The following is a 15,540-nucleotide window of genomic DNA, read 5'->3' on the forward strand; positions in this document are numbered from 1 at the left end:
TCTCTTCTCTCCCTTCTCGCCTGTTCTCTGCTCACCCTCCACAGTTCCCTCTTCTTTGATCTTGCTCTCCCCACCCCAGGAGGCGTGAGTCACTCCCTCTTCCACACTTGAACAAGGCACTAATCGCATGTGCTGCAATTATCTGTCTCATTACCTGTTTTTTCCCACTAGCCTCCAGCTCCTGGAGGTCTGGCCTGTGTCTTACAGCCTGGCCTAGAGTAGCCACTCAGTGAACATTTGTCAAATGAATGAATTGATGTAACCAAGTCCTTCCACATGTTACCTTTAGTCTCTCCGGGTGGGCTGAAAGTTGCATAAAGGAAGAGGAGATTCTGATTTCCTTTTATCCTGGATGTACCCTTGCTACCCTGTGCAGTACTCTTCAGGTAGTGGATACTCACTCATATGCTCATTACCTGCTCTCCTGTGTTCTCTGTGTGGCTTTCTCCTGCTTGTTCCCTCCCCAGAACTCTCTGCAGTGTCTGAGCTCCTGCAGCACGGGCTGCCCCAGATAAGCAGCAGGGGCGCTGAAAGCCTTGCCTTCCTGTCAGATCATCAGTATGTGGAGCAAGCTGCTCGCCAGAGACAGTACTGCATCCTGCTCCTCTTCTACCTGGCCTACATCCATGAGGACAGGTCAGTGCTTTGAGCTGGGGGCTGGTGGTGGGTTCTGGGACCCATGTCTGCAGTTCAGTTCAGTTCAATAAATATTTACAAAGCCATCCTCTCTAAGCCTGGTGCTGGGTACCGGGGACACAGAGATAACAAGTAAGTAATGGCTTATATTCCTGAGGGGCTCATATCTTGGAAGGGGGAGTTAAGACAGGTGTGTAGTCACAGTGCTGAGGGACAGAGAAGCCTAGAATGCTAACGACAATTCCTTGGTATCTGGAGGGTGTCGTTTGTGCATAGAAAAAAAGTCACTGGTTTACTTTGGTTTTAAGAATTACTATACATTTTATTAAAATTTTAAAATCAAAGGACTATTCTCCCATAAGCTTTTAAAAAGTAATTTATTGAGGTAAAATTCACAAAACATAAAATTAACCATTTTAATGTGAACAATTCAGTGACATTTAGTATATTCATGATGTTGTGCAACCACTACCTGTATCTGGTTCCAAAACATTTCCATCACTCTCAAGTAAAACCTCATATCCATTAAGCAATCACTTCCCATTCCTCTTCTGCTCAGCTCCTGACAACCAACAATACACATTCTATCTCCATGAATTTATCTATTTGGAACATTTCCTATAGATGGAATCATACAGTATGTGACCTTTTGTGCCTGGCTTCTTCCATTTAGCATAATATTTTCAAGATTCATCCAGTTAGCATCATGTTTGTAGCATGTATCAGTACTTCATTCTTTTTTACGGCTGAACAATATAGCATTTTGTATATATAGCATACTCTGTTTATTCATTCACCTGTTGATGTGCAGTTGGTTTGTTTCTGCCTTTTGACTGTCGTGAATAGTTACGCTGTGAACATGCATCTACACATATTTGTTTGGGTACTTGTTTTCTATTCCTTTTCTGTATCTACCAGGTGCAGAATTGAAGAGTCGTATGGGAACACTATGTTTCACTTTTTGAGGAACTCCCAAACTGTTTTCCAGAGTGGCTTCACCATTTTATAATCCCACCAGCAATGTTTGAGGGTTCTGGTTTCTTCATAACCTTGCAACACTTGTTATTGTCTATGTAGTGGGTGTGAAGTGGTTTTTGCGTTGTGGTTTGATTTGCATTTCCCTAATGACTAATGATGTTGAGCATCTTTTCATGTGCTTATTGGCCATTTGTATATCTTCTTTGGAGACATTCAGATCTTTTGCCCATTTTTTTAACTGAGTTGTCTTTTTATTGTTGAATTGTGAGAGTTCTTTATATATTCTACATACAAGTCTCTTATCAGATATATGATTTGCAAATTTTTTCTCCCATTTCTGTTAGTTTTTTCACTTTCTTGATGGTATCCTTTGAAACACAAAAGTTTTTAATTTTGATGAAATTTCTCTGTTTTTTCTTTTGTCATTTGTGCTTTTGGTGTTAATGCTAAGAAACCATTTTCTACCCCAAGGTCGTGAAGATTTATTCCTATATTTTCTTCTATAGTTCTTTTTTTTTTTTTTTTGGATGAAAAAGAGTCGCTCTAAGCTAACATCTGTTGCCAATCCTCCTCTTTTTTGTTTTTTTTGCTTGAGGAAGATTAGTCCTGAGCTAACATCTGTGCCAGTCTTCCTCTATATTGTATGTGAGCTGCTGCCACAGCATGGCTTGAGGAGTGATGTATGTCTGCGCCCAGGATCCAAACTTATGAACCTGGGCTGCTGAAGCAGAGTATGCCAGACTTAACCCCTACACCATGGGGCCAGCCCCTACAGTCCTTTTCTTTTACAATTTTAGCTCTTACATATAGGTTATCATCTATTTTCAGTTAGCTTTTGTATATGTTGTGAGACAGGAGTCTAACTTCATTCTTTTGCATGTGGCTTATACAAATGCTCCAGCACGACTTGTCTACCACTTGTTGAAAAGACTGTTTTTGCCCCCATTGAGTTGTCTTTACGCCTTCATTGAAAATCACTTGACCATGTGATTCTTTAAAAGTTTTTTATTCTTATTTTTTAAATCATGCTTATTGTAAAAATTCAAGTAAAATGGTTAGGTATAAAGTTAAAATACTTCGCCATACACCTGCCAGCATTAACTGCTATTAGGTACCCTCTGTGAACTTGTCTGTGTGTTAACAAACACATTCATGCTTCCTTTTTGAAGTGTACAGAATGGGATATTATATAAGGTCTTCAACTTTCTTTTTAACTTAACAGTGTATCTTGGACATCTTTCCATGACAGTATATATATTAATAGGTCTATCTTATTCTTTTGGTAGCTAAATTCTTTTGGTAGCATAATATTTATATTATGGCTATTATCAATTTTATTTTTATCTTTTAAATAAACATTTTATTCTTGAGTAATTTTAGATTTACAGAAAAGTTGCAAAGAATACAGAGTTTCCTTATAATCTTCACCCATTTTCTCCTAATACTAACACAACTATGGTACGTTTATCAAACTAAGACACCAACATTGATACATTACTATTTTTTCCAGTTTTTCTCATTGTGGTAAAATGCAGAAACATAAAATTTACCATCTTTACCATTTTGAACCATTTAAGCATTTTTGTACAGTTCAGTAGTATTAAATACATTCACAATGTTGTGCTACCGTCACCACCATCTATCTCCAGAACTCTTTTCATCTTGGAAAACTGAGATTCTATAGTACCCTTTAGACAATAACTCTCCATTCCCTGCTTTCCCCAGCCCCTGGCAACCACCAATCTACTTTCTGTCCCTATGATTTTGACTTCACTAGGTACTTCATGTAAGTGGCATCATACAGTATTTGTCTTTTTGTGATTGACTTATTTCACTTAGCATGATTTTCTCAAGGTTCATCCATGCTGTAGCATGTGTCAAAATTTCTTGCCTTTTTTAGGCTGAAAATATATTGTGTGTATACGCCACATTTTGCTTATCCCTTCATCTGTCAATGGACACTTGGGTTGCTTCCACCTTTTAGCTATTGTGAATAGTACTGCTGTGAACATAAGTGTACAGATATCTCTTTGAGACCCTGATTTCAATTCCTTTGGGTATGTACCCAGAAGTGGAATTGCTAGATCATCTTGTAGTTCTATTTTTAATTTTTTGAGGAAATGCCGTGCTGTTTTCCACAGCGGCTATACCATTTTACATTCCCAACAACAGTGTACAACGGTTCCAATTTCTCCACGTCCTCACCAACACTTATTATTTTCTGTTTTCCTGAAAGTAGCCATCCTAATGAATGTGAGGTTATCTTGTAGTTTTGGTTTGCATTTCCCTAATGATTGGTGATGTTGAGCATCTTTTCATGTGCTTATTGGCCATTTGTATATCTTCTTTGGAGAAACATCTATTCAAGTCCTTTGCCCATTTTTGAATCAAATTGTTTGTTTTTTTGATGTTGTTGAGTTATAGGAATTCTCTATGTATTCTGGATATTAATCCTTTACTAGATATATGATTTGAAAATAATTTCTCCATTCTGTGAGTTACCTTTTTACTTTGTTGATAGTGTCTTTTGATGCACAGAATTTTAAAACTTTATCATAAAGTCCACTTTGTCTATTTTTTATTTTGTTGCCTATACGTTTGGTGTCATATCCAAGAAATTGTTGCCAAATGCAAGATCATAAAACTTTTGCCTTATGTTTTCTTCTAAGAGTTTTATAGTTTTAGGTTTACATTTAGGTCTGGATTCATTTTGGGTTAATTTTTTTATATCATGTTAGGTAAGAGTCCACCTTTATTCCTGTGCGTGTGGCAATCCAGTTTTCCCAGCACCATTTGTTGAAAAGACTGTCCTTTCCTCATTGAATGGTCTTGGCACCCTTGCTGAAAATCATTTGACCATACATGTGAGGGTACAATACTATTAACTAGACTTGATTCAGATTTCACTGGTTTTTCCTCTGCTGTCCCTTTTCTATTCCAGAAACAATCCAGAATACCACATTGCATTTAGTATTACTCATTTTAAAGTGTTTAGATTTTTTTGGTACTTAATCTGATAGGTCAGACATACTCATGAGAGAAAATTAAAAAGGTATAAAAGGATATATAGTGAAAAGTCAGTCTCCTCCTCACCTCCATCTCCCTTGCATGTACAAACATGGCCGTCTCTGCTCTAGAAAGTAGCCCACTGAACACACAAATGTTTAATGATAAATACAAGAAGCGGGGGCGGAGGGGACTGGCTGCCAAAGCAGGGACTCCTGAACCCCAGAAACAGCATCCTTCTTTTTAATAGTACTGGTCCAACTTGGTGACCCTTCACCTTTTAGGTGTGAGTAAGGAGTCCCTGGCCCCTAACAGATCCTTGCATAAAGCATAGAACCATGCTGTGCATGTGTAACAATGCTTTGTAAGTATATACAGCATGCTGTTTGTGTAAGGTGTCATTAGGCTGTGGACATGCTGGGGGCAGAAGGACAGTGGCTGAGGGAGGATATGGCAGGCAGGACAGCCATCTCTGTCTTTCTCACTCATTCTCCTTGGTTGACAGGTTTGTCTCAGAGGCAGAGTTATTTGTGGCTGTGCAAAGCTTCCTCCTGTCTCTGCAGGACCAGGGTGAGCAGCCTCCACTGGTGGTCTTCAGAGCCTCCATCTATCTGCTTGCAGTTTGCCAAGATAAAGACAGTGCACTAGATAAGGTATGGACCAAAAAGCCTGGGGCTCTTCCTCCTCCTCCTGCACCTCTTTACATTATGGTTCCTTGGGATACCTGATGATATATGTATAAAGAAGGTGGGTGGCAGAGAGAGAGAGAGAGAGAGAGAGAGGGAGGGAGAAAGTTGGGGGAGTAGAGGGAGGTAGGGTGCTGGATATACAGAGCCTACGTAACTTACCTAATTCTCTCAACAGTCCTGGGAGGTGGAGATTATTATTTGCATTCTACAGATAAGAAAATCAAGCCTTGGGTTAAAGTAACTTCTCTACTTCACACAGTGAATTGTTGGAGGAACCAGGACTCCAGCTCAGACTTGACCAAATCCCAAGGCTCTTAGTATCACCTCTGGTTTGTGCAGGAGGAGAGGGGTGTGAGTTACCTCCTTCGGGTAACGGTTTATCAAACAAAATGGGTTGCTGGGACCCAGATTCATTGTTAATCAGGCTGATCTTGTATTGTTTTGATGGTGGTTCTGTGTGTACAAGCTTTCTCTCTCCAGCTTCTTTATAAACTTGGGGATCAAGAACTATGTCTGATTCATCACTGAATCTCTTACCTTTTTCATTGACGATTGCTTCTATTCCTTAGATGTGGACCCTTCAGCCTCAACCTAAGGGTATTCTTTCACTGATTATTAATTGTGCCTCTTTTTGATTACTGTTGGGGCACATGTGATGTAAGCAGACCTGGTTTAATTTGAATGGAAGCTGGAAGATATAGTGGAAGTGCATGAATTTTCGAGTAAGACAGACCTTGGTATACAATGTCCCATTGTCTCTCTTTTTGTGGTATTAGCAGCCATTGGTGATCATTGCCTAGATCCATTAATTCATTAGGGATTGCAAAATAATATCCTAATTCTGTCATTCTCTCTTTGTTTACTAACTGGAATACTAGTATAAAAAGAAACTTCTCTCATCAACTATCGGTTACACTGAGCAGTACATTGTATAGGAAGCATAGGTTGAAAGTTTGATTCTTTCCCTTTAATTACCAGTTTTCAAAAACACGAGTTGGTTGCCTAGCATTCTCCAAAGGTGACCAAGAGATTTTTTTAGATCATTATGAACTCATGGATTTAAAAATTTTTGATATGTTTTAATCCACTGTAGTTATTATCTCTTCAAGGCTCAAATTGTCCTATCTTTGGCCTGTGGGAGCCTATTCAGGGTAGCTCCTCAGTCCTCTTCACACAACCTTTTGACAGAGTTTGGGCTTTCTAGTCTGACAAGATACTTCAGGCTTGTTTGGCATTTCCTGCTTTCTCATTCTCTCTTGAACTTACCCCAGTTAGGCTTTCACACTTACCACATTTCTGAAAATGCACTTATCAAAGTCACCAACAGTGTGGCTAAAGCCAATAGTCAGTATTTAGTCATCATCTTACTTGACCTATCAACAGTATCTCTTTTCTTTGAAGCACTGCCTTTACTTGGCTCTAGAATGGCTGTTCTCTTGGTTTTCATCCTACCTGGTTGGCTGCTTTGTGTCAGTGTCCTTTGCTGGTTCTCTCTTATCTCCCTCACTTCTAAGAGTTGCAGTGCCCCAGGGCTCAGTCTTTAATTGCTTTTCTTTTCTCTCTAAACTTATTGCTTTGATGATTTCATACAGTCCCAAGGTTTAATTCATAGCTGAATTAATAAGATCACTCTGGCTGCTAGGACGATAGACCAAAGGGGTACAAGGGTGGAAGTGCAGAAACCAGTTAGGAGGCTACAGCAGTAATGTAGGCAAGAGATAGTAGAGGAAGTGGTGAAAAGTGTCAGCTTCTGAATGTATTTTGAAGCTGGAGCCAATGGATCTCTTGATGGATCAGTGTGAGGTGTGAGAATAAGAGAGAATAAAAAGATATGTCCAAAGATTTTGATTCTGATGGGGGTCAAAGAATCGTTGGATTGACATAATAGAGGGAGTAAGCTGGAAAGATAGGAGAGATGGTAGTAAAAGTGGGATGCTTGAAATTGGGATTATTGGGGAGGGTACAGTTCTTGGTAATGACAAGAATTAGGGGCATGACTATGGGCATGAATGGCTGAGGTAGGTGGAGGAGATTAGAAGGGAGGAAGTCAGAGAATTTAGAGGCCAAGGTTTTGGAATTAGGGAGGTGGGAGTGAAAATAGTCCCCATTCAAGAGATTGTAGGCAAAACAGGTCTTTCAGAGAGTCAAAGCAACAAAGTGAAGGGACTATTCAAAGAAGAGGTACAGGAAATAAGGAACTATGAGTGAGTTCTAGAGGGGACAGGGGAAGGGTTTTGGGAGCTGGCTAAGTGTGAGAGATGGAAACAAACAAAGACATGCTTTGAGCCATATAGGAATAACCTGTAAGTTCTGGGCTTCCTGAGGTCACTAATGTAAACAGGAGAGAAGGACACAACAGGAATAATCTTGATGGCTTCAAGACTAATAAGTGGTGGGAAGGCTGGATTTTGGGGGCCTTCTCTTCACATCTGCCAGTGGTGGTGTGGAAACTTGAAAGGTAGCTGAGGGAACTCCAGGCTTCCCCTCTTAGGTGTGCATCTATAAATGATATATAACATTGTTTTCCATGTTTTAAAATTTTATATAAATATATAAATGGCAACATAGTCACAACTTGATTTTTTAATTCAATTTTATTTTTCTTTCTTTATCCTTTTTTTGTTGTAAAATACACAAATAAATTTAACATCTAAATCATTTTTAGTGTGCAGTTCAGTGGTATTAAGTACATTAACATTGTTGTACAACCGTCACCACCATCCATCTCCAGAATCTTTTCATCTTGCAAAACTGAAACTCTGTATCCATTAAACAGTAACTCCCCATTCCTCTCTCCTCCCAGCCCTGGCAACCACCATTCTGCTTTCTGTCCCAGGAATTTTGACTACTCCAAGTATCTCTTATAGGTGAAATCACACAGTATTTGTCTTTTTGTGACTGGCTTATTTCACTTAACATAATGTCCTCAAGGTTCATCCATCTTGTAGCATGTGTCAGAATTTCCTTCCTTTTTTAGGCTGAATAATATTCCATTGTATGTATATACAACATTTGGCTTATCCCTTCATCTATCAATGGACACTTGGATTACTTCCATCTTTTAGCTATTGTGAATAATGCTGCTATGAACATGGGTGTACAAATATCTCTTTGAGACTCTGCTTTCAGTTCTATTGGGTATATACCCAGAGGTGGAATTCTGGATCGCATTGTAGTTCTATTTTTAATTTTTTGAGGAAATGCCATGCTATTTTCCACAGTGACGGTACCATTTTACATTGCCACCACCAGTGCACAAGAGTTCCAATATCGCCACATCCTCGTCAACACTTATTATTTTCTGTTCTTTTGATACTAGCCATCCTAATGGATGTGAAGTTTTTATCTCATAGTTTTAGTTTGCATTTTCCTAATGATTAGAGATGTCAAATATCTTTTCATGTGTTTCTTGTCCATGTGTGTATCATCTTTGGAGAAATGTTTATTCAAGTCCTTTGCCCATTTTTGAATCAGGTTGTTTGGTTTTTTGGTTGCTTTGAGTTTTGGGAGTTCTCTGTATATTCTGGATATTAATCCATTATTAAGTATATGATTTGCAAATGATTCCTCCCATTCTGTGAGTTGCCTTTTTACTCTATTGAAAGCATCTTTTGATGCACAAAACTTTTAAATTTTCCTAAAGTCTAAATTGTCTATTCTTTCTTTTGTTGCCTGTGCCTTGATGTCATATCCAAGAGATCACTGCCAAATCCAGTGTCATGAAGCTTTTGCCCTATGTTTTCTTCTAACAGTTTTATAGTTTTAGATTTACATTTAGGTTTGGATCTGTTTTGAGATAAGTTTTATACATGGTGTTAGGTAAGAGTCCAACTTCAGTCTTTTGCATGTGGATATCCAGTTTTTCCAGCACCCAGCATATGATGGGAGGCTGGATGATGGATTTTTTTAAAAGACTGTCTTTTCCCCATTGAATGGTCTTGGCATTCTTGTTGAAAATTGTTTGGCCATATATACAAGGGTTTATTTCTGGATTCTCTATTCTATTCCATTGGTCTATGTGTCTATCTTTATGGCAGTATCACACTGTGGTGGTCACTGTAGCTTTGTAGTGAGGTTTGAAATTAGGAAGTTTGAGTCCTCCAGCTTTGTTCTTTTTCAAGATTGTTTTGGCTATTCCGGGTCCCTTGAGATTCCATATGAATTTTAGGATGGGTTTTTCTATTTCTGCAAAAAAGTCATTGGGATTTTGGTAGGGATTACATCAAATCTGTAGAATAATTACATTAATCTGTAGAATACATTAAATCTGTAGAATAAATGGGTAGTATTGACATTTTTACAATATTAAGTCTTTGACTCATGAACGTGGAATATCTTTCCATTATTTATGTCTTCTTTAACTTTTTTCAGAAATGTTTTGTAGTTTTCATTGTACAAGTCTTGCACCTCCTATGTTAATTTCTGTTTGGGTTTTTCTGATATATCTTCATTATTAGATTTAGGTTATGCATTTTGGGTAAGAATACTACACAAGTGATGTGTCCTCAGGAGGCATATGGTGATGGTTTTTCCTATTATTGGTGATGTTTATGTTGAATACGTGATATTGCTAGATTTTTCCACTGTGACGATATGTTTTTCTTTGTAATTAATAATGATCTAGTTGGAAGATTGTTTGCGACTGTTTATATATCCTGCTCCTCATCAAACTTTCTCCCACTAGTTTTAGCATACAATGATGATTACTGGCTGAATCAAGCTGGAATGAAGTTGCAAAATGGTGATTTTCTGACTCCATCCTTCTGTATTTTTTGGCTGGAATTCTACTGTTAGGAAGAGCTTTTGTTTCTTTCTCATTTATTTATTGATTCATTGTGCTCAACATTATTTTTGAGAATTATGCATGTAGATTCATGGTGCCCTAGTTCATTAGGAACTTGTTCTGAATGGAGTGAAAAGAAAGGTTAGGAGAGAGGTGAAAGAGAAGTTAGAGGGCAGAACATAGCCCACGAAGCTTTTGGAGACAGGGAAACTCTTTGTTCTAGGAGCACCCTTCAGGAAGTCATCAAGGCCTTGGTGGGCAATGGGATTGCCTAAGGTGAGTGGTGCTGTAAGGGACACATTAAGGAGGTTTTTGGACCTCTTCCTCAGAAGATTTGCCTCCTGGCTCCTGGGTCTTTCCTTTGCCTCTGTCTCTGACCTTCCCTTCTCTGTGCAGTATTTTCTATGAGAAGACTTCCTTGATGCCATCAACTTGTGAGTACTCTTTGTGTGGCAGCAGGATGACCTTATAAACATGCACTGCACTGAAAGGCAGCACTCCTGGATCTATATTCTGATTCTGCACTAATGTTTTGGGCACCCCTGAGGGAGTCTCCTTCCCTTTCTGGGCTTTGGGCATGCCATCTAGAAGTGAAGAGGAGAAGCCAGAGTCATCTCTGAGATCCTTTATGACTCTCCTAGTTCTTAAGCCTCTATAGGAAGCAGTACAGAAGATGGGTTGGTGTGCGTCTGGATGTGTGTGTGAGGACCCTCCAATAGCTGGAATGTGGGTGTCTCTGGGGGAATAGACATTTCAGAGTGTCAGGTCCTACCTATTTGTGGAAGCTCTTTTTAGTAACTTGTCTCCAATTTGATCAGCATTTCCTAAACCCTTGAACGCTACTCAGTGCACGTGATTGTTTATTTGCTTCTCAACATTTTAGCAACTCAACCAATGTGGCTTGACCACTTGATGTGTGCCAGGTGCTATATGGGGGCCTGTCAGGGTTAGGGGGAATCAGACAAATTCTCTGCCCTCAGGGAGCACCATTTTGGCAGGAGAGACAAAAAGATCTCCTATAAGGCAGGCAACAACAGCAATGAGTGCTCTCCTGGAGGAGGAGGCCTGATCAAGAGCTATAGAAATACATGGGGAAAGAGATTGTATCTTATTGTTGCATCAGGAGAGGCTTCATGAAGGAGACAGAGGTGGTAAAGGGAGAATTTTCAGGCTGAGAGTAGAGCAAGATTTAAGATACAGAGTTGGTAAGTTACCTAGTCTATCTATTCAAGGAAGGAAGCCTAGGTTAGTGTGCCTTCTCTAAGTCATATGGGAGATAGTGGAGAGAAGCTGGAAAGGTAGACTTATGTCTTTAATAACATGCTCAAAAATGAAATTAAGAGGCCAGCCCCATGGCCTAATGGTTAAGTTTGGCATGCTCCACTTTGGCAACTCAGGTTCAGTTCCCAGGAGCAGACCTACACCATTCATCAGTGGCCATGCTGTGGCAGCAGCCCACATTCAAAATAGAGGAAGACTGGCATAGATGTTAGCTCAGGGCGAATCTTCCTCAGCAAGAAAATAAAAAAAAAATTTAAAAATTCCATTTACAATAGCATCAATAAATAAAATACACAGGTATAAATTTAACAAAAGTGCAAGGACTTGCACAATGAAAATTAGAAAACACTGTTAAAAGAAATTAAAGACCTAAATAAATAGAAAGACATCCTGTGTTCGTGAATCAGGAGACTTAATAGCCAGTTATAAGATAAATAAGTTTTGGGGATGTAATGTACAGTATGATGACTACAGCTAACAATACTGTTGTGTATATTTCAAAGTCGCTAAGGAGTAGATCTTAAAAGTTCTTGTCACAAAGAAAAAACATTTTGTAACTATGTGTGGTAATGGATATTGACTAAACTTATTGTATTAATCATTTCACAATGTATACATATGTCAGATCATTATGTTATATACTTTAAACTTATACAATGATATATGTCAATTATATCTCAATAAAACTAGGGAAACAGACTTAATAGTGTTCAGATGGCAATACTCCCCAAATTGATCTGTAGATTCGACACAATCCCAATCAAAATCCAAGTTACCTTTTTTTTTTCCAGAAATGGACAAGCTGATCCTAAAATTTGTATGAAAATGTAGGGGACCCAAAATAGCCAAAATAATCTTGAAAGAGAAGAACAAAGTTGGAGGACTCATACTTCTTGATTTCAAAACTTACTACAAAGCTACAGTAATCAAGACAGTGTGGTTCTGGCATAAGGATCGACATCTAGATCAATAGAATAGAATTGAGAGTCCAAAAGTAAACTCATATATTTATGGTCACTTGATTTTTGATAAGGATGCCAGGACAATTTAATAGAGAAAGAATAGTTTCTTTTTTTTTAAAAGATTGGCACCTGAGCTAGCAACTGTTGCCAATCTTTTTTTTTTCCTTCTTCTCCCCAAAGCACCCCCAGTACATAGTTGTACATTCCAGTTGTGCGTGCCTCTGGTTGTGCCATGTGGGATGCTGCCTCAGAGTGGCCTGACGAGTGGTGCCATGTCTGTGCCCAGGATCTGAACCGGCAAAACCCTGGGCCGCTGAAGCGGAGCATGCAAACTTAACCCCTTGGCCGCGAGGCTGGCCCCAAGAATAGTCTTTTTAACAAATGGTGCTGGAACAACTGGATATCCACATGCAAAAGAATGAAGTTGGACCCTTACCTCATATTATACACAGAAATTAACTCAAAATGGATCAAAGGCCTAAATAAAAGAGCCACAACTATAAACTATAAAACTTTCAGAATAACATATTAAGGAATTTGAGCTGTGTTATATGTGCAATGGGAAGACATAGATTTTTGAAGGTTAATAAATGATTCAACATACCTTTGCCCCCTCTGTGCCAGGCCCTATGCCAAGTGCACAGATTAATCTGCCACAGTCCCTGCCCTCAGACAGCTCAAGTCTAGTGTGGGAGGTAGACACATATGCTGACAAGTACAACACACTGTGGTAAGTATCATTATAGAGCTGGCTTTCTCAGTGTCAGCACTATTAACCTTTTGTATAGCATAATTCTTTCCAGTGGGAGGCTGTCCTGAGTATTGTAGGATATTTAGGATATCCCTGCTCTCTTCCCACTAGATGCTGGTAGCATGTCCCCAATCAAGACAATCAAAAATATCTCTAGACATTTCTAAATGTCCCTGGGGAGCAAAATCACCCCTAGTTGAGAAGCACTGTCGTAAGGTAAGCACAGTGGGGTTTTCTTCTCAGAAGAGGGTGCTGGGATGACCCAGTGAAGATGTCCTAGAGTACTCAAATGCCAGTACATTTTTCCCAGTCACGTCTTGGCTATTTGTTGGGGTCTCTAGGGTCCTCTGCAAGGTATATTTAGCCTCTTTCTTTCTTTGCCTCCAGGCTGTGGTCAGTGCCATCAGAAAATTCCTAGAGGGCATTCCGGACCTGCACCTAGTCTACGCCCACCACCCCCTCCTGCTCAGGTTCTTCCTGTTGTATCCAGAGCTGATGAGTAGGTTTGGGCACCGTGTCCTGGAACTTTGGTTCTCCTGGGAAGACAGCAGCTACGAGGAGCTGGATGATCTCCCCTCTGCTGGGCAGCCCACACTTCCTGCCAGCTTAGCAGCCCTGTTCCACATACTCAGAAGCAGCCCCAGCATCCTGCTTATTTTGCTAGTAGGTGATCACTTGCTCATTTCTGCGTTCAGAGATGGTGGGCCCTCTGTCTCTGGGAGCTGGTTTACTGAGGTCAGGAGGCATCAGCAGATGCTTCTGGTCACCTCTGGAATTATTGCTGTTTCCGTGTGAGTAGGAGGTCCTTTTGGCTGGCAGATGCCTGGTTTCTGTAAATCTATACCCTGTCCTAAGTCTGATGGAGGTCTGCTCACTGAGAGATATGTTCCTTTCTACTCTCCAGGGGTCATAACTATGAAATGCTGATCTCAGTTACCATTCCCTCTGACCTCCCTGTCTTCTCTCAAGGTAGATTTGGCTAGGGGTTTAAGGTCAAAGGAGACCCCTGGGGCATGTAGATGGAGATGTCTGCTTGCAGAGGGACTCAGCCTTTTTTCTGCCATGACTCGCATGATAATGGTACATGTGAAACACAGTTCCTTGGGCATACCCAGAACTGTTAGAAACCCCAGTGCTTTATTATGAAGTAATACATCTCTGTAATTCTTTTTTCTTTCTTTCTTTTTTTTTTTTGAGGAAGATTAGCCCTGAGTTAACCACTGCCAATTGTCCTCCTTTTGCTGAGGAAGACTGGCTCTGAGCTAACATCTGTGCCCATCTTCCTCCATTTTATATGTGGGATGCCTACCACAGCATGTTGTGCCAAGTGGTGCCATGTCTGCACCTGGGATCCGAACTGGTGAACCCCAGGCCGCCGAAGTGGAACGTGCGCACTTAACCGCTGCGCCACAGGGCCGGCCCCTGTAATTCTTATCAGGTACATCAGTTAGATAAGTAGGCTGCCTGTTGTCTGCAGTTGCTAATACACTGACTTTAACTCCACCTTTTTTCCTTCCACTCAAGAAAGCACATTGGAAAAGAAATTAATGAGGGTGACATTACTGTAGAAGTAACTGCTGTGATTTATATATTTTTAAAAAAGAAAATTATTTGTGCATTTGACACTTTGTATTTAGTGAGCAATTACTAGTGGCAGGTCCCAAACTAATTGCAGCACGCCAGCGTAGGAGACACTTGGTTTAGAACCTCTGCCTTCAATGCCAGTTCACCTATTTGGCCTTCCCTTGTCCAGGAAGAATGACACAGCCTGATAGAGATGATGTTCTTATCATCAACAAACATGATTCCCTGACTTTATTGGTTTGACTATGGTGGAAATAACACTTGCATTATATTTCTCACGCCCTTAAGTGCCTACATCTGTCTGCATTCACACTTACACACACACACACACACACACACACACACACACACACATTCACTCTCCACTCAGACTTAAATCTTCACCTCCCATCCCTGAGATCTGTCTTTTTGTGAGGTTGCACATGTGTTGGCTTGATCGGGGCCACATTGATGCTTTGGCTCAAATTCTTCCTTGAGAGAAGGAGAAGGAATGGGTTAAAAATAAAGCATTAGTGCATAGGGGAAGAAGGCAAGATGGGACTCCAGGGAAAGCAGCAATGGACAGACCTAAGATGTTGGATTTTCTTTGCCAGATGAAGTATTCAGGGTCAGTTCCTCACACATAGTAGGTACTTAAAATATTTGCTGACCCATTGAATTAGGGATCTGGATCTAAGTCTCTCTCAAAAAAAATGAATTCAGATCTTTTGAGAGAGATACTAATGATGGTATCTTTTTTTTTCTTTTTAAACAAATGAAGAAATAGGTTTAGAGAGATTTGCCAAGGTCACAAGAGTTGAGATTAAAACCCAGATTTTGACTCCCTGTCTAAGGTTCTTTCCAGTAAACAAAGCTGACTGTCAGAACAAA

At 39.9% G+C, this 15,540-nt stretch overlaps 1 protein-coding gene across 1 annotated transcript in view; it reads left to right on the forward strand.

The window, feature by feature from the left end:
* The window catches only part of MEI1 (meiotic double-stranded break formation protein 1), a 69,759-nt gene that overhangs the window by 30,228 nt on the left and 23,991 nt on the right, over positions 1 to 15,540 (forward strand). The window contains exons 18-20 of the mRNA XM_008537828.2: positions 468 to 636; positions 5,126 to 5,273; positions 13,474 to 13,749. Of these exons, the coding sequence (XP_008536050.1) occupies positions 468 to 636; positions 5,126 to 5,273; positions 13,474 to 13,749 (593 nt within the window). The remainder of the gene's footprint in view (positions 1 to 467; positions 637 to 5,125; positions 5,274 to 13,473; positions 13,750 to 15,540) is intronic.

Source organism: Equus przewalskii, chromosome 29 (assembly GCF_037783145.1).
Source record: "Equus przewalskii isolate Varuska chromosome 29, EquPr2, whole genome shotgun sequence".
Classification (NCBI taxonomy): domain Eukaryota; kingdom Metazoa; phylum Chordata; class Mammalia; order Perissodactyla; family Equidae; genus Equus; species Equus przewalskii.